The 18,668-nt window shown below is 47.6% G+C and overlaps 1 protein-coding gene across 1 annotated transcript in view; it reads right to left on the bottom strand.

Annotated features, from left to right (window-relative positions):
- The window catches only part of LOC115474279 (zinc finger protein 79-like), a 136,368-nt gene that overhangs the window by 58,971 nt on the left and 58,729 nt on the right, over positions 1-18,668 (bottom strand). The window contains exon 6 of the mRNA XM_030209677.1: positions 8,806-8,904. Coding sequence (XP_030065537.1) covers positions 8,806-8,904 — 99 coding nt within the window. The remainder of the gene's footprint in view (positions 1-8,805; positions 8,905-18,668) is intronic.

The following is an 18,668-nucleotide window of genomic DNA, read 5'->3' on the forward strand; positions in this document are numbered from 1 at the left end:
AAGGACAGATCATTTCAGTCAATTTCAACCAAAAAAGCCGTCAATGTCATATGGAGACCAATGTCTGTGAACAAGGCAGTCAGAAAGTCAGAAATGGGGGAGGGGGTGTCTTTGAGGGCAGCTCCATCCTCCACTAGGATTGTTGTCCTCCAGGTCATGGCCATGACTGGGGAGCCTAAATAGCCCTTCCAGGTCTTCCCAAGGTAGAGAGTAAAGCTTGCCTATGACCTTGGTTTGAAAATCACCTTATTTTAGATGTTTTTAGGGCCATTTTCAAACAAAAAAAGTCCAACTGAAAAATGCACAAAAAGAAGGCATCAGGATGTTTGGGGGCCAGTAGATTTACTAGACAGGCTACACAGACATCCCAGCAGAGCAGTGGGGCAGCCTAGGGGGCACTACAGTGAATGTCACATAAAACGTCTCAGGTACACATCACATCAAGGTATGACCTTGGTACACTAGATCACCATCTCTCTAGCTTCCCACTCCATGAGGACCATCCTCCAGACGGCAAGATGATGAGAGAAGAATCTTGAAAGATTCCTAATACCCTAGAGGATGCGGTCCTCTACTCCTGGCTCTTTCAGGACTTTTCCTTTGCTATCAGAAGAGGTGATCTGAGAAATCAAGGAGGACAAACTCCCAAAGAAAATCTCCTGAGAGGCCTGAAGATGGAAAGCTAAGATGAATCCAAAATACCCTCCAACATGGTTGCCATTCCTGCCCATGCCAAAACTGTGGTAACCTCCACCAATACAGTTCCCCTGCAGCCTGGGTAAGCACGACAACAACAAAGCTCCCTAATGAACCTATGGCCCCCTCCATCCCTTCATCATAAAGAGGAAAAAAGGAGCCTACAGCATTGTTCTACCATCTACTTCCACACCTACCACAGCAATGACCTTGGTCCGACATATTGCAGGCTTAATGGGAAATTTCCGACCTTTGAATCTGTTACTCCTGCCTAGTCTTCAGGACTGCTTCAGCCCTGTGCTGAAAAAAAAAAAAAAAGAAACTCCTCCAGGAGTGATTAAGCAAAGGCCTTGTCTCTTTTTTTTTTTTTTTTTTAATTAAACTTGATTGCTCAGGGCAAAACAAAACAAAACAGGGCCCCACAGGAACACAATCAGAGAGAATGAGAAACAAAGGGGACCCTCAAGCCATTGCACCTTAACAGAACTTGGGCAACATTCACTGTACCCTGGCTATCCACACTCAGCTGGGACAGGAGACCACAGGCAGGTGTCCATCTACTGAAATATAAGTGACCCACAGCCTTCCCTCTGGCATGTTCCCGCCTATGCAGAAACAGGAAGTTGCATCATAGGGAAGGCTGTGTGACTGGCGTGAGCAGTATTTATCAATTGCTGGCTGCTAGTGCTCGCTGCTGGCGAAGAACTGCTGTTTTAAAAGGTACGCAGGGACCTCAATTTTTACAAAAATGAATCAATTTGCCAAAAACAAATTGGCAAATTGATTTGAATCACAAATCAGATAATATTAATGCTGGGCCTTCCTTGGAGGCCAGGCCAGGCCTGGGGAATCTTACCCCTCCCACCCCTTTGGCATCTCTGAATATTGGTAGGAGTCATGATGGCCATTTTGGAACCTGACACAATACCAGTTGGGAGCTAAAGGGTATTGCTCCCACTCAGGTTCTTCTTAATTATGGAAGATCCCCGGGCAGGTCCCAGTGGGGGTCACGGGATAGAGTTTGGTGGACAGGAATGGTGATCGGATGGGGCCAGAATATGGCACTTTAGAGGGGAGATTTGAAGGGAGAGAGATGTTTCATGGGAGGGAAGATCAGATGTGCAGGGGAGGTATTGGGATGGATAAGTAATTAGGAGTGGCAGTTATTTAATGTTCTTTTCCCGTGGGCTAGCACCACAATACATGCAGTACTTGATAGTGCAGGTGCTATTTAGCATTGTCTTCCCTGTGAGGTAAATGCAGGGCAGATGCTGGACACACTGCCTGCATTTACAGCACAGGCTTTGCTCTTACTGTGCGCTAGTTTCTGCAACACATACATAGTAAGTACAAAAGCTTACAGCACTTTAGAAAACAGGACCCCTAAGTCGACTACTGAAATAGCCAAATCTCCTCTCTTTTTTTCCCCCCTTTGGATAATTACATTACTATTCAATTTTCTACCATCCCCTCCAATGAGGGATTAGGGCATCACCCTAAATTGTCATTCTTAATAACTTTTAAATACTGGAAGTGTTCATGATGGGAGAAAACTATGGAGCTGCTGTGGTGTGAGGCAGATGTGAGGAAGAGGGCACCTGCCTTAGAATAAGGGAACAGGATGGCCACCTTTCATATAATGAGCACTGAAGTTCTGTGACTTATATTTAACCCATTAGTGCCTGATGTTCTCATATGGCTTATTATGGAAACACTGGGCACTAATGGTTTAAGAGAGCAAAAATATTATAATTTTGGTATTATGGCTGATATTCTGGGGTAAATATTTAGCTGCCAGGGATGTGATTTTTTTTGCTGCCACCGGTTTTATGCCTGGTTATTCAATGCCAGGCTATGTCAGGGCACCGGGTGGCCAGCACTTAACCAGTTATGTGCCGATATTCAGCCTTAACTGGTCCAAGTTAAACTGGTCAAAAACAGGACAGCTAGTTATGCAGTCCTATTTGGCCGGCTAATTTAACTGGTTAAGGGCTGATTCCACCAGCTAATTTAATCTGTCTTCAGATCACCACTGAATAGCCAGTTTCGGCATAGACAGTAGTGTCACTGAATATCAGCACTATCTGGTTAAGAGCTGCTGAATGTCAACAGATAGCCCCACACAGGCAATTTAACCATGCAGGAGCCTTTCCTGCCCAGTTAAATCACTTTGAATATTGACCCCACTGTGTTACGATAGTGCAGCAAAATTTCTGTGCTAACAAGTGCCCCATTTGTTTTGGTTGCTGATTACCTTTGGGTCTAGTACCTCTCCACCCATTACAAACTAACTTGGTGCTATTTATTCCAAGTGCTTTAAAAAATGGTTCTACCCAGATTACATTTTTTTGTGGTGCTTAGCACAGAAAGTTACTTTATGCGATGACTTTAAGAACAGTCGACTCATACAACTGCTGATCTCATTGGGAACAGAGCTCTGAGCTTTGTCATCAAGAAGATATACTCATTTAAAGCATCAAACTGGGGGAGATCACGTGGTGCAATGAGCTGAGCAGACGCGTTTGGCTGTAGCTCGAGGGCCCTCACCCCGAAATTACATTTGCATCGATTCATTAGCGCCTATAAATCGACAGCTGGCCACAGCGAGACTATATGGACAAATATATAAACAAAACTCCAGTTGGAATGGCGCTACGTACCGGAAAAAAGGAGAAAGAAAAGAACAAAGTGCCTACCCCGGAGCTCAAAATGGCGGGCGAACCGCTGCAGGCTGACCGGGTTTTTTCAGCATCGCAACTTGAACAACTGACAACGGCGGTAGCGAAGGCCTGGCAGCCCAAGTGGGACGCCTTAGAGAATAAGATAGACGCCTACCATACCAAATTAGAAGGTTTGGAGACTCACATGGAGGATATTGCAACGAGGGTCTCGGCCCTAGAAGATGATTCGCAGGGGTACAGCGCAGATATTCATGAACTAAAACAACAACTCCGGGAGCACGTAGATAAACTAGAAGACTTGGAAAATCGCTCCCGGAGAAACAACATACGAATTGTGGGTATATCAGAGAACATTCCAGATAGAAATATAGTGACCTGGCTCACGGACTGGTTAACCAAAGAACTGGCACTGTCAGACTCTCTGGGGCCTTTAGTACTTGAGCGCGCGCACCGCGTGGGACGTAAAAATGATACCCAGACGAGGCCACGAGTGATAGTGGCACGGATACTTAATTATCGCCACAAGTTGGAAGTTTTAAATGGATTCAAGATCCGCAGAGGGGATCTAAAGCACGAGGGGCGACCAGTCCTTATGTTTCAGGATTACTCCGCCGGGGTCCAGGAGCAACGGAAAAAATTTCATCACTTATGCGCAGCATTGGCGCAGAAGCAAATTCGCTTTATGCTCCAATATCCAGCATTATTGAAAGTCTCACTACAAGGACAATGGCGCATGTTTAAAACTCTGGAAGAGGCTAAAGTTGGATTGCGAGAACAAGGTATCTCTGAGGAGGACTGAGGGCAAATTTAACATCTGCTGTGAGACAGCGTATTAATATAATATAGTTACAGTAAGTAAGGAATTGCATGTTAAATGGGGTGAAGGGCTCCCTGCTAACCAGGTGATCTCTAGCTGAAACCAGGCATTGGCCTGGCAGATGGCTAAAGGTCGGATAGAGAGGGGGGAGATTAGAAGGGGGGGAAGACTAGAAAAAAGGTCAAAGAAGAGAGCCAGAGGGACCAAAAGTTTGGGCAGGAGGCAAATTGGGGTCACAAAGGTTTACAATGGGGCCAATATTAAAGGGGATAAAGGGAATGAGCGAACCTGGAGCTGGGGGGACCATGAAAAATTTTGGAGAGGGAGTAGAATCATAAAAACGAGGGGCAAATTTGATGAGGATAGTGAAATTGGACAAAATGACCACTAGAATAATATCCTGGAATGTTGGTGGTATAAGCTCCCCGATTAAAAGATCCAAGATCTTAACCATGTTAAAAAGGTATAAAGCTGATATAGCGTGCTTACAAGAAACACGCCTGACAGACAAAGAACACCTTAAATTACAAAAACTATGGGTTAGTGAAGTGTTTGCGGCCCCCCCTCAGGGTAGGAAAGGGGGAGTCGCTGTATTATTTCGTAAAGGACTGCCGTATAAAGCCACAGTACTGGACAAAGGAGTCAAAGGAGACTTCATTCTATTAAGAGTATGGTTGTCAGGGAGGGTTCTGTTGTTGTTAGTCATCTATGGGCCCAATAACTTTGATGCAGCATTTTTCAAGGATTTAATTGGGAAATGCTTGCAGAATGGGGGAGGAGATTTGATAGTAGCAGGAGACTTTAACGCAGTAATAGACCCTCATCAAGATTGTTCCAACACTATAGCCTCTCAGTATCGAGGGACGCGGGCTCGAGAATTCCAAACTTTTAACAGAACCCTTGATCTGGTAGATCCGTGGAGGATATTACACCCCGGAGAGAGCGATTATACGCACAGATCAAGGGCTCATGGTACGTTTGCCAGAATTGATTATATCATGTTAGCTCGCTCTCTTTTTCAATTAGTAGACGCAGCAGTTATTGGCCCAGAAGCAATATCCGACCATGCGATGGTGTGGGTAGACCTCAAACTCACACCAGACCCAGGGGGGGGGAGAGGGTGGAGATACCCAGCTCATTTGCATTTTGACCCTCATTTACGGGAACATATACAGAAAAGCTGGGGACAGTATATACAGCATAACAAAATTCATGCAGACACCCAACCTGAGTTATTCTGGTCAGCCTCCAAGGCTGTTCTACGAGGTGCTATAATAGCCTATTGCAGTGTCAAAAATAAAAGGAAGGCAGCCAGCATCCTGCTACTGGAGAGACAGTTGCAGAAGGCCAAAAGAGGACATTTGCGACACCCCACACCCGCCACCCTAGAAAAATTGAAAGCCACTCAGATAGCATTAAACAGCTTGCTGCATGAGAGAGAAATGAAATCAACTTTGTTCTATAAATATAAGCTGCAGAGGTTTGGAAACCAGGCAGGTAGGATGTTGGGACGTTTAATAAAACATGTAGGCGCGCCAAGGGTGGTGACCTCACTCAAGGACCCCATGGGTAACCTCATCACAGATAGCAAAAAGATAGGGCAAGCATTTACAGAATATTTTACAGACCTATATCAGGCAAATTCATCCCCTAATGAACAAAAAATGCAAGAATATTTACAGAGGATAGGCCTCCCTACGCTGACGGAAAAACAATTAGAGATCTTAAACAAACCCCTAACAATGTCTGAGCTGCAACAAGGGATTAAAACTTTAAAATTGTGGTCGGCGCCAGGCCCGGACGGGCTATCCGGGGAATATTATAAAATCTTACCAGGGGAAGCACTGGCGGCACTCCTAGAGTACTATCAGGAGGTCATAGAGGAGGGAAGTTTCCCGAGATATGCTAACACAGCGCTGATAACATTAATCCCTAAACCAGGGAAGCCCCTCGACAAAGTAGAATCTTATAGACCAATATCCCTGTTAAATGTTGACATAAAGATACTGGCAAAAATGATGGCGGAGCGTCTGGCGCAATGTTTGCCATCGTGATAGGCCCAGAGCAAGTGGGGTTTGTGAGAGGCCGTCAGTCAGCCCACAATGTCAGGAAAATCCTACTGGCTATAGCGTCTAGCCAGCAAACTGAGGTGCCCACCTTGATCCTGAGTCTGGACGCTGAAAAGGCTTTTGATCGGGTCGGGTGGGACTTCATGTTTCAAACATTAAAGGTAATGGGCCTGGAGGGATGGTTTATGCAAGCTATAAGAACACTTTATGATCAACCCCGAGCGGGAGTACTAATGAATGGCATTAGAGAATCAGAGTTCCAGATTGGGAGGGGTACAAGGCAGGGCTGTCCCCTGTCCCCATTGCTGTTCCTCCTGTCCCTGGAACCCCTGATACGGACGGTCCTCGCAGCTCCAGATCTTCAGGGGATTACTTTGGCGGGTCACACCATAAAGATTCTAGCTTATGCAGATGACCTGCTGGTGGTAGTGAGGGAGCCCTCTAGATCTTTAGAGAAACTGTTAGAGATTATTGAGATATATGGGGGATATTCAGGCTTTCGACTAAACCTACACAAATCTATAGCCCTTCCAGTGTTCCCGGAGGTGCGCACAACATGGCCCGGGGCCTTCCCTTTTCAATGGGCACAGACTTCTCTGAAATACCTGGGAGTGTTTATCCCCATGGATCTGTCTAAGCTTTATGAAAAGAACGTGTTGCAGTTGTTACGGGACACTAACAAGCAGTTGCTAGCTTGGGGACCTCTACCGCTTTCCTTGCTGGGTCGGATAGCTCTGGTCAACATGGTCATAGTTCCCAGGTGGCTATACACATTTCAAACTCTCCCGCTATTCTTAAAGAGGATAGACGAGCAGAGATTGATAAAAATAATACAGTCTTTTATATGGAAAAAGAAAAAGCCTCGCCTTCCTTACTCCATGTTGTGTATACCGAAAGAATATGGGGGCCTGGGACTCCTGAATATCAAGCACATGACTGTGGCCAGTGGTATGCGCCACATAAATGACTGGTTTAGAGACACCCAAGACTACACGAACACGTCCATGGAGCTGCAGATATATCCTGAACTCCATTTCAGCAGCTACCTGCACACAAAGGGTCCCCCGATACCTCACATATTGAGAAGAACGGGAATAATGGGAGCAGCAAAAGCAGTATGGAAATGGATTTGCAAACTTCATAATTTCTCGGCAAAACCACTCCGTACCTATCAATATGTGGAAACCCAGACTTCAGACCGGGCCTGCTCTACCCAGCGTTTCAGCGTTGGAGGCGGAAAGGGATGGTGTTTTTATCACATGTCATCACCCCTGAGGGAAGGCTCAGGTCGTTTGAAGAACTACAAAAAGAATTTGCACTATCTCCTACAGATAAATTCCACTACCTCCAGTTAAGACATTATGTACAATCCCTGCCATGGGAGGATCTGACAGAGGATGTCCAGGAGGAGCTGGCTTCGGCCTTCTCTCTGGCGGCGCAACAAAGGGTCCCACTTAAATTTCATCACAGACATATCAGAGATACTGCTGAAGAACTAGATTACGCTAGATTGCTGGACATGTGGCAACAGGACATACCAATAGCTCTGACGGTCTCACAATTTAAAACACACATCCTAACGATATGCAAGCAGTCTACTTTAACCTCGTACTGGGAAACACAATATAAAGTGGCGCTCCGTTTATACATTCCCCCGAGAAGGGCCTTCCACATGGGACTTTCGCCCTGGGGGGAGTGCCCTAAATGTGGGGGAGCTGGAGCCACACTGGGACACATGCTTTGGACTTGTGGGAGCTTGGTTCGCTTTTGGACAAACTTGACTCATTGCATTTCAAAATTCTGGAAGACAGAGTGGACATATGACTCTGCCCTACTACTGGGGCGGCCGAAACATACATCCTGTCCCGGCGGGGTTTACAGCTTTTGTTCACAAGTCTATCATGGTTGCTAAACAAGTGATATTAGCGGAATGGATGTCCCGACAAGATCCCACTTACTCGCAAAGGCGGACACGAATGATAACATTGTTGCGGTTTGAAAGATTGGGAATAGCAGACTTCAAATCCAAGGCTGGACTACAGTTCCAGAGCATCTGGAGCCCGTTCCTCAATACAATGTCTCCGACTGCCAGGAGTAGACTTGTTAACTATTAATGGTACCCTAGTGGCTGACTAAGTAGAATGGGAGGGATAAGGGGGGGAGAGGGGAGTATAGAGATAAGAGGGAGGGATAGGGAGGGAAAGGGAAGGAAAGGGGAGGGCGTTGGTTGGGGGGGATATTAATCAAAATAAGGTTGTGATAATTGCGCTTTTGTAATGTTATGTTTCTTGTTGCAATAAAAATGATTAAACATAAAGCATCAAACTGACAGGGCTGAAGGTCTAAAACATCAAGGTGCATTCAGACTTGGTCTGCATGGCTGAGCAGACCTACAATTCATCATTTACATTTTATTGCACAGAGATCCACTGCACTGAAGTTTAAGTCCGGTTACCAATGTAATGTTCATAGCAGCTCACTCTGCAACATCAACAATGATCTCCAATTTGGGTAAATTTCATCAAAGTAACATTTTACTCACTTGGGTTGGATTGTGGCAAATGTTTCTTCCTGTGACTGACATAGGGTTCATCCTCCTGTTTAATCCTCAGTGCCATGGCAAAATTCACACGTGAATTACCTGATATCAGATTGGGACATATGTTATGAAATCAATATCTTTCAGTTTCTGCATCAAAATCTATTTTAAACAGTTTTTGCAACAAAAACTATTTTAAACCAACACCATGCTGCCCCTTTGCTATCAAATTCAAAAATATTCAATCTTTTTCAGTACTGCTGTTTGCTTGTTTGACAGAAACAGATCTTTGCCACCCCCATCCCCCCCAGAAGTTGTCTGCCTAATGGTTAAGCTGGCCCTATGTGGAAACAAAACAATAACAAAATTAAAGAAAGTATGAAATACACACAGAGGATGATTAGATATAAGGAAGTTCTAGAAATCAAGTGGAACCTACAAATCTCCAACATATGGGGTGAACTAAATAACATTAAACAAACCCAATGTAACCCCACCAGTTCAGCGTACAAGGTTCTTGAAAATTCACCTAATAGTGTTCTTGAAAAAGGAGGAAAAAAGCCTCAGAAGAAGATAGGTGTTATTTGCAAGCAAGCCTCTTTCTTTCAATCACTGGCTTTAAAAACCCCCCCAAGTTTTAATTCAAATGTTCAAATTTGTTTTAATTTAAATGATTCAAAATCAGTGTGGAGGTCAACATTTGAACCTTGAAACATATTTATAAAGGTCACTACCCCCTGAAGCAGTGGGATTTGGTACCACAACATGGTGGCCAGTGTCAGGAAGACTTTGTTTCACCACTCAGAAGTTAAGTGATTTTTATGAAAACTAAAATAAAAAAAATTGAACATTTGAATTAAAACTTGGGGAGATTTTTAAAGCCAGTGATTGAAAGATAGAGGTGTACTTGCAAATAACACGTATTATTATTATTAATTACATTTGTACCCCGCGCTTTCCCACACATAGCAGGTTCAATCTACTTCTGAGGCTTTTTTCCTCCTTTTACGAGAACACTGTTAGGTGAATTTTCAAGAACCTTGTACACTGAACTGGTGAAGTTTGTTTGAAATCAAGTGGAACCAACCATATTTCAAAAGCAAAAGAAACTGAGCAGACTAAATGAATTTTATAGGCCTTGACAAAAAACAATCATAAGGCCCATAAAGCTATCATCATTGTACTTTCTGCCATCATGTTATTGAAAGAACTGCAGAAGTAAGGAAAAGGTTGGGAACCATAGGCCAGTAAATCTGACTTCTGTGGTAAGTAAATTCATAGAAACACTTTTAAAACAGAGAATAGTAACATTTTTAGAATCCAATGGAATACAGGACCTAAGGCAACATAGTTTCACTAGAGACAGGTCTTGGTAGAGTGCTAGATTTGGTGTATTTAGATTTTAGCAAAGCCTTTGACAGGGTTCCGCATAGATGGCTAATAAATAAACTGAGTGACCTCGGTATGGGCCCTAAAGTAAGTGACTGGGTTAGGAGACGGAAGGTAGTGGTAAATGGAGCTCATTCTGAGGAAAAGAAAGTTACTAGTGGTGTGCCGCAAGGTTTGGTTCTTCTGCTAGTTCCTTTTAACATTTTTATAAGCAATATTGCTGAAAGGCTGTCTGGTAAGGTTTCCCTCTTTGCGGATGATACCAAAATCTGCAACAGTGTAGAGACCCCTGATGGTGTGGATAACATGAGGAAAGATTTAGCAAAGTTAGAGGAATGGTCTGGAATTTGGCCGCTTAGATTTAATGCTAAAAAATGTAGGGTCATGAATTTGGGCAGCAAAAACCCAAGGGAACAATACAGTTCAGGAAGTGAAGAACTTTTGTACATGAAAGAGGAGCTGGACTTGGGTATGATCATATGTGATGACCTTAAAGTGGCCAAACAAGTGGAAAAGGTGAAGGTGAAAGCTAGAAGGATGCTTGGATACATAGGGAGAGAGGAACAGCCTGTAGAAAAAAAGGAGGTGATGATGGTGAGACCTTATTTAGAATATTCTGTACAATTCTGGAGACCGCACCTTCAAAAAGACATAAAACAGGATGGAGTCAGTCCAGAGGGCAGCTACTAAAATGGTCAGTGGTCTCCATCATAAACCATATGGGGATAGACTTAAAGATCTCAATGTGTATACTTTGGAAGAAAGGCAGGAGATGGGAGATATATATGATAGAGACATTCAAATACTTATGCAGCATAAATGCACAGGAGTTGAGTCTCTTTCAACTGAAAGGAAGCTCTGGAACGAGGGGACATAGGAGATAGACTCAGAAGTAACCTGAGGAAATATTTGGACATATTTCTTCACGGAACAGGTGGCAAATTCGTGAAACGGCCTCCTGGCGTAAGTGGAGGAGATGAGAACAGTTTCTGAATTCAAGAGAGCTTGGGACAAGTACATAGGATCACTAAGGGAGAACAGATGGTTTGGATGGGCAGACTGGATAAGCCATATGGTCTTTAAATGCCTACACTTTTCTCTAAGTTTTTTTTTCCTTGTAAGATTTTTCTGATTCATAACATCTCATAACCCCAAATATAAGGATTATCAGAAGTTTCCAAGTTTATCAGGGATGGACTGAGCTAGTCCTGGTTTTGCCCTTTGTACCCTTTGGATGTAGTCCCAATTTATTTGAGAACAGCAACATGCTAGTCCACAGAGGTAATGCAGAAAAGCAGAACCAACTACAAGAAAGCATCTTTGAAATGAACATATCTTTCTGTCTAGGATGAGAGCTACACTGCAAGTTTCCTTTCTTTCTGGATTTCTATTTCTGTCTTCCTATAATAAGTAGTCATCATTTCAGTACACTTTATCTTCTGACAAAGCGAATGATACATACCTGTAGCAGGTGTTCTCCGAGGACAGCAGGCTGATTGTTCTCACGACTGGGTTGACGTCCACGGCAGCCCCCACCAACTGGAAGAAAAACTTTGCAGGCAGTCCCGCACGCAGGGCACGCCCACTGCGCATGCGCGGCCATCTTCCCGCCCGTGCGCGACCGTTCCCGCTCAGTTGAATGACAAGCAAAATAAATGAGAAAAAACGCAACTCCAAAGGGGAGGAAGGAGGGTAGGTGAGAACAATCAGCCTGCTGTCCTCGGAGAACACCTGCTACAGGTATGTATCATTCGCTTTCTCCGAGGACAAGCAGGCTGCTTGTTCTCACGACTGGGGTATCCCTAGCTCTCAGGCTCACTCAAAACAAGAACCCTGGTCAATTGAACCTTGCAATGGCGAGGGCAGAACAGAAATTGACCTACGAAGAACAACTAACTGAGAGTGCAGCCTGAACAGAATAAATCGGGTCCTGGAGGGTGGAGTTGGATTCAAACCCCAAACAGATTCTGCAGCACCGACTGCCCGAACCGACTGTCGCGTCGGGTATCCTGCTGGAGGCAGTAATGTGATGTGAATGTGTGGACCAATGACCACTTCGCAGCCTTGCAAATCTCTTCAATAGTGGCTGACTTCAAGTGGGCCACCGACGCTGCCATGGCTCTAACACTATGAGCCGTGACATGACCCTCAAGAGCCAGCCCAGCCTGGGCGTAAGTAAAGGAAATGCAATCTGCTAGCCAATTGGAGATGGTGCGTTTTCCGACAGCGACCCCCTTCCTATTGGGGTCAAAAGAAATAAACAATTGGGCGGACTGTCGGTGGGGCTGTGTCTGCTCCAGATAGAAGGCCAACGCTCGCTTGCAGTCCAATGTGTGCAACTGACGTTCAGCAGGGCGGGTATGCAGTCTGGGAAAGAATGTTGGCAAGACAATTGACTGGTTAAGATGGAACTCCGACACCACCTTTGGCAAGAACTTAGGGTGAGTGCGGAGTACTACTCTGTTATGATGAAATTTGGTGTAAGGAGCATGAGCTACCAGGGCTAGAAGCTCACTGACTCTACGAGCTGAAGTAACTGCCACCAAGAAAATGACCTTCCAGGTCAAGTACTTCAGATGGCAAGAATTCAGTGGCTCAAAAGGAGGTTTCATCAGCTGGGTGAGGACGACACTGAGATCCCATGACACTGCAAGAGGCTGGACAGAGGGCCTTGACAAAAGCAAGCCTCTCATGAATCGAACGACTAAAAGCTCTCCAGAGAGGCTTTACCCTCTACACGATAATGGTAAGCACTAATCGCACTAAGGTGATTCCTTACTGAGTTGGTCTTGAGACCAGACTCTGATAAGTGCAGAAGGTATTCAAGCAGGTTCTGTGTAGGACAAGAACGAGGTTCTAGGGCCTTGCTCTCACACCAAATGACAAACTCCTCCACTTGAAAAAGTAACTCTTCTTAGTGGAATCCTTTCTAGAGGCAAGCAAGACACGGGAGACACCCTCAGACAGACCCAACGAAGCAAAATATACACCCTCAACATCCAGGCCGTGAGAGCCAGAGACTGAAGGTTGGGGTGCAGAAGCGCTCCGTCGTTCTGTGAAATGAGAGTGGGAAAACACTCCAATCTCCACGGTTCTTCGGAGGACAACTCCAGAAGTAGAGGGAACCAGATCTGACGGGGCCAAAAAGGCGCTATCAGAATCATGGTGCCGTGGTCTTCCCCGAGCTTCAGCAAGGTCTTCCCCACCAAAGGTATGGGAGGATAAGCATACAGGAGGCCGTTCCCCCAGTGGAGGAGAAAGGCATCCGACGCCAGTCTGCCGTGTGCCTGTAGTCTGGAACAGAACAGAGGCAGCTTGTGGTTGGGTCTGAGAGGCGAAAAGGTCCAAGGGGGTGCCCCACACTCTGAAGATCTTGCGTACCACTCTGGAATGGAGCAACCACTCGTGCGGTTGCATGACTCTGCTCAGCCTGTCGGCCAGACTGTTGTTTATGCCTGCCAGGTATGTGGCTTGGAGACGCATGCCAAATGGCAGGCCCAACGCCACATCCTGACGGCTTCCTGACACAAGGGGCGAGATCTGGTGCCCCCCTGCTTGTTGATGTAATACATTGCAACCTGATTGTCTGTCCGAATTTGGATGATTTGGTAGGACAGCCGATCCCTGAAGGCCTTCAGTGCGTTCCAGACCGCTCGGAGCTCCAGGAGGTTGATCTGAAGATCTTGTTCCTGGGGGGACCACACTCCCTGGGTGTGGAGCCCATCGACATGAGCTCCCCACCCCAGGCGAGATGCATCTGTCGTCAGCACCTTCGTGGGCTGCGGAATTTGGAATGGACGTCCCAGGGTCAAATTGGTCCGAATTGTCCACCAGTGCAGCGAATTGCGGCAACTGACGGACAGGCGGATGACATCTTCTAAATTCCCGGTGGCTTGGCACCACTGGGAAGCTAGGGTCCATTGAGCAGATCTCATGTGAAGACAAGCCATGGGAGTCACATGGACCGTGGAGGCCATATGGCCCAGGAGTCTCAACATCTGCCGAGCTGTGATCTGTTGAGACGCTCTGGTCTGAGAAGCGAGGGACAGGAGATTCTGAGCCCTCGCCTCGGGAAGAAAGGCCTGAGCCGTCTGAGAATTCAGCAGAGCTCCTATGAATTCCAGAGATTGGACTGGTTGGAGATGGGACTTCGGGTAATTTATCACAAACCCTAGCAGCTCCAGAAGTTAAATAGTGCACTGCATGGACCGAAGAGCTCCTTCCTCTGAGGTGCTCTTCACCAGCCAATCGTCGAGATATGGGAACACGTGCACCCCCAGCTTGCGTAGGTACGCCGCAACCACCACGAGACACTTCATGAACACCCGTGGTGCAGAGGCGAGCCCAAAGGGCAGCACACAATACTGAAAGTGACGTGTCCCCAGACGGAATCAGAGATACTGTCTGTGGGCTGGCAGTATCGGGATGTGAGTATAAGCATCCTTTAAATCCAGGTAACAAAGCTAATCGTCTTTCTGAATCATGGGGAGAAGGGTGCCAAAGGAAACCATCCTGAACTTTTCTCGCACCAGATACCTGTTCAGGCCTCTCAGGTCTAGGATGGGGCGCATCCCCCCTGTTTTCTTTTCCACAAGGAAGTACCTGGAATAGAATCCCTGCCCTTCCTGCCCGGGTGGCACGGGCTCAACCGCATTGGCGTTGAGAAGGGCGGAGAGTTCCTCTGCAAGTACCTGCTTGTGATGGGAGCTGAAGGACTGGGCTCCTGGTGGACAATTTGGTGGGTGTATCCGCACCGCACTATTTGGAGAACCCACTGGTCGGAGGTTTGGTGAAAAAGTTTCAACCTCCCTCCGACCGGCAGGTCGTCCGGCACGGATACTTTGATGGCGGCTATGTTCCCATGGATCCAGTCAAAAGCCCGTCCCCTGCTTTTGCTGTGGAGGTGCAGGGGGCTGCTTAGGCGCACGGTGTTGACGGGAATGAGCGTGCTGGGACTGTCCCTGTGCCTGAGGAGGCCTTCGGGCCGGCTGGGTGTACCTACGCTTGCTGTAAGCGTAGGGTGCAGCCTGCCGGGCCCGGGAAAAACGTCCACCTGCAGAGGTGGATGCTGAAGGCGCCCGGTGGGAGAGCTTGTCGAGAGCGGTTTCCCGCTGGTGTAGTTGGTCCACCAACTGCTCGACCTTCTCGCCGAAAATGTTATCCCCCCGGCAAGGGACATCCGCCAGCCGCTGCTTGGTGCGGTTGTCCAGGTCAGAGGCACGCAGCCAGGAGAGTCTACGCATCACTATACCTTGGGCCGCAGCTCGAGATGCCACATCACAGATGTCATAGATTCCCCTAGACAGGAACTTTCTGCACGCCTTCAGCTGCCTGACCACCTCCTGAAAAGGCCTGGACTGCTCCGGAGGGAGCTTGTCGACCAAGTCCGCCAGTTGCCGCACATTGTTCCGCATGTGGATGCTCGTGTAGAGCTGGTATGATTGGATGCGGGTCACGAGCATGGAAGATTGGTAGGCCTTCCTCCTAAACGAATCCAGACTGCGAGACTCCCGCCCAGGGGGCGCCGAGGCGGTATCCCTCGAACTCCGTGCCCTCTTGAGAGCAGAGTCCACGACCGCCGAGTCATGATGCAATTGAGGCCGCATCAACTCTGGGTCTGAGTGGATCCTGTATTGGGACTCCGCTTTCTTGGGGATGGTGGGATTAGATAGTGGCTTCAACCAGTTCCAAAGCAGTGTCTCCTTAAGGACATTGTGCAACGGCACCGTGGAAGGCTCTCTAGGTGGTGATGGATAGTCGAGGACTTCGAGCATCTCCGCCCTCGGCTCATCCACAGTAACCACGGGAAAGGGAATGCTGATGGACATATCCCTGACAAAAGAGGCAAAGGAGAGGCTCTCAGGAGGCAAGAGCTTCCTCTCCGGTGAAGGAGTGGGGTCGGAGGGAAGGCCCACAGACTCCTCTGAGGAGAAATATCTGGGGTCCTCCTCCTCCCCCCACGAGGCCTCCTCCTCGGTGTTGGACATGAGCTCTCTCAGCTCAGACCTCAACCGGGCCCGTCTCGACTGCGAGGAACCATGTCCTCGATGATGGCGTCGAGTGGTGGACTCCCGCGCCGTCGGGGACGAAGGCCTCAGCATCGGGCCAGAGCCCACCGGCGCCTCCATCAACGGCGCCGGGGGTGCAAGCACCCCCGGTGCCGGCAGAGCCTGGCACATCAGCCCTTCCAGGATCCCGGGAAGGATGGCTCGGAGGCACTCGTCAAGGCCTGCTGTCGGGAAAGGCAGAGGGGCCGGTGTGGGTGCCGGAGGCTGCTCGGGTCCAGGAGACGGTACCGAGATACCCACGGACTCACGCAGCGACACCTCTTCGACCGAGGGGGAACGCTCCCTCCCGGCACTGCCGCTTCCTGGCGTCGAGTCGTCCCTCGATATCCCGGAGCTGCCAGTCCCGTGCGCCGTGGGCGACCGATGACGGTGCTTCTTGGCTTTCTTGCGATGTCCGTCATCGGCGCTCCACGGAAGAGACGAGGAGGAGGTGGAGCCCCCCGGCCTCGAGGTATCGGATCTGACAGGGATCGGTCCCGATGGCCCTGAGCAGCGGGAGTAGCCGGCCAGACTGCCCGCGCGGCCGCTCACCACTGCCGTCACCGGCAGGCCGGCGGGCCAAAGGTACCTGTGCTCCTGGGGTCGATGCCATAGTCAGCACAGACGCCGTCGACATCAGTACCGGCACCGAAGACCCGGCCGTCGACACCGATGCCATCGAGGTCGATGTTGAAGGGCCGGCGCAAGTTCCAAAAAGACGGTCCCGTAGAACTTGCCTCGCCATCTGCGTCCGCTTCCTTAAGCCGAGACACAAGGTGCACGTCTTGGAATTATGCTCCGGGCCGAGGCACTGGAGGCACCAAGCGTATCGGTCTGCGAGATCTGCCGGCCGCACTGACCACACTTCTTGAATCCGCTAGGGACCTTCGAGGACATCGACGGAAAAATCGTGTCGGCGAAGTCAAAATCGTCGATGGTGGCGGTGAAAAGCACCCCCGAAAAAGAAAGAAACGACCGCGACGACGCGCCCTCGCAACTAAGCATGACGAGGAAACTCTTTTTGTTTTTTTTTTTAAAGAAAATAAATGCGAACGCGTACCGAACAAGAAAAAAAAACCCGCGGGCTAGGCCGCAATCCGGTTTCCGGGGCTGACTGAGAGAGAGACGGGAACACGTCTCTCTCCAGCGCGAAATGGAAAAAAACTGAGTGGGAACAGTCACGCACGGGCGGGAAGACGGCCGCGCATGCACGGTGGCCGTGCCCTGCGTGCGGGACCGCCTGCGAAGTTTTTCTTCCGGTTGGTGGGGACTGCCGTGGACGTCAACCCAGTCGTGAGAACAAGCAGCCTGCTTGTCCTCACAGAACTATGGTTCTTCTCTTTTTAGAAGATGGCATGGAAATTGACAGTCTTTTCAAAGCTATTGCAGAAAGCATATGAAAAAAGATAGAACAGGAAAGTGCACGTGTCAACTATCTAAATAATGAAAATCTGCTTTGAAAAATGTATAGTTCTCTGCTGTAACCTGGAGGAAAAGTCCATAGCCTGCTATTGAGACAGACATGGGAAGCAACTTCTTGCCCTAGGATATGTAGTATGGAGTGTTGCCATGATTTGGGTTTCTGCCAGGTACTTGTGACCTGGCTTGGCCACTGTCTGACCCAGTATGGCTACTTTTATGTTCTTATTCTGTTAAACAGAATATTCTGGCTTCCTGATTCTTCTCAGCATTCCTGGTGTTTTATGTTCTACGCGAGGTGCAGCCACAGAAGGTGGAGGAACCCTCAGTTCCTACGTTACAGTAGTGCAGCAAAAAAAAAAAAAAAAGGAGTAGGGTGATCTAGCCCTTTCAATAACCCAGGGAGACGTATGATGTTACAAAGTCTTTATTAAAGAGCATCAAGTGACTCGACACAGCAGCTGTGTTTCGGTGCCTATGCGCCTGCTTCAGGAGTCTTGTGATGTTCCAAAGGGTTAAAAAGAAAAAAAAATTTCCTTGTATGGTAAAGTTATTGGAGGTCACAATCCAAATGAATCAAAATTGATACTTCCAAAGCCTACAGCAGCAGTCTAAACAAAGAGTTTGGAACATCACAAGACTCCTGAAGCAGGCGCATAGGCACTGAAACACAGCTGCTGTGTCGAGTCACTTGATGCTCTTTAATAAACACTTTGTAAGGTCATACGTCTCCCTGGGTTACTGAAAGGGTCAGATCATCCTACTCCTTTTTTTGCTGTTTTATATTCTACATTTTTTCCACACCTTATCAAACTAATGGTTTGCTCAAAGCAACTTACAATTGAACTAAAAATACTTTGCAGAAAATGCATTTCATAAAATACATACTGTGTGACCCAAGAAAGGCAAGAAATTACAAGGAGTCTGACAAAGAACATTTTACTTGCTATGTTTTAATGGAAAACAGAAGAATCCATCAGCAATGAGATATCTGTTCTGGTCAGTTATAAG

This window comes from Microcaecilia unicolor, chromosome 7 (assembly GCF_901765095.1).
Source record: "Microcaecilia unicolor chromosome 7, aMicUni1.1, whole genome shotgun sequence".
NCBI classification, from domain to species: domain Eukaryota; kingdom Metazoa; phylum Chordata; class Amphibia; order Gymnophiona; family Siphonopidae; genus Microcaecilia; species Microcaecilia unicolor.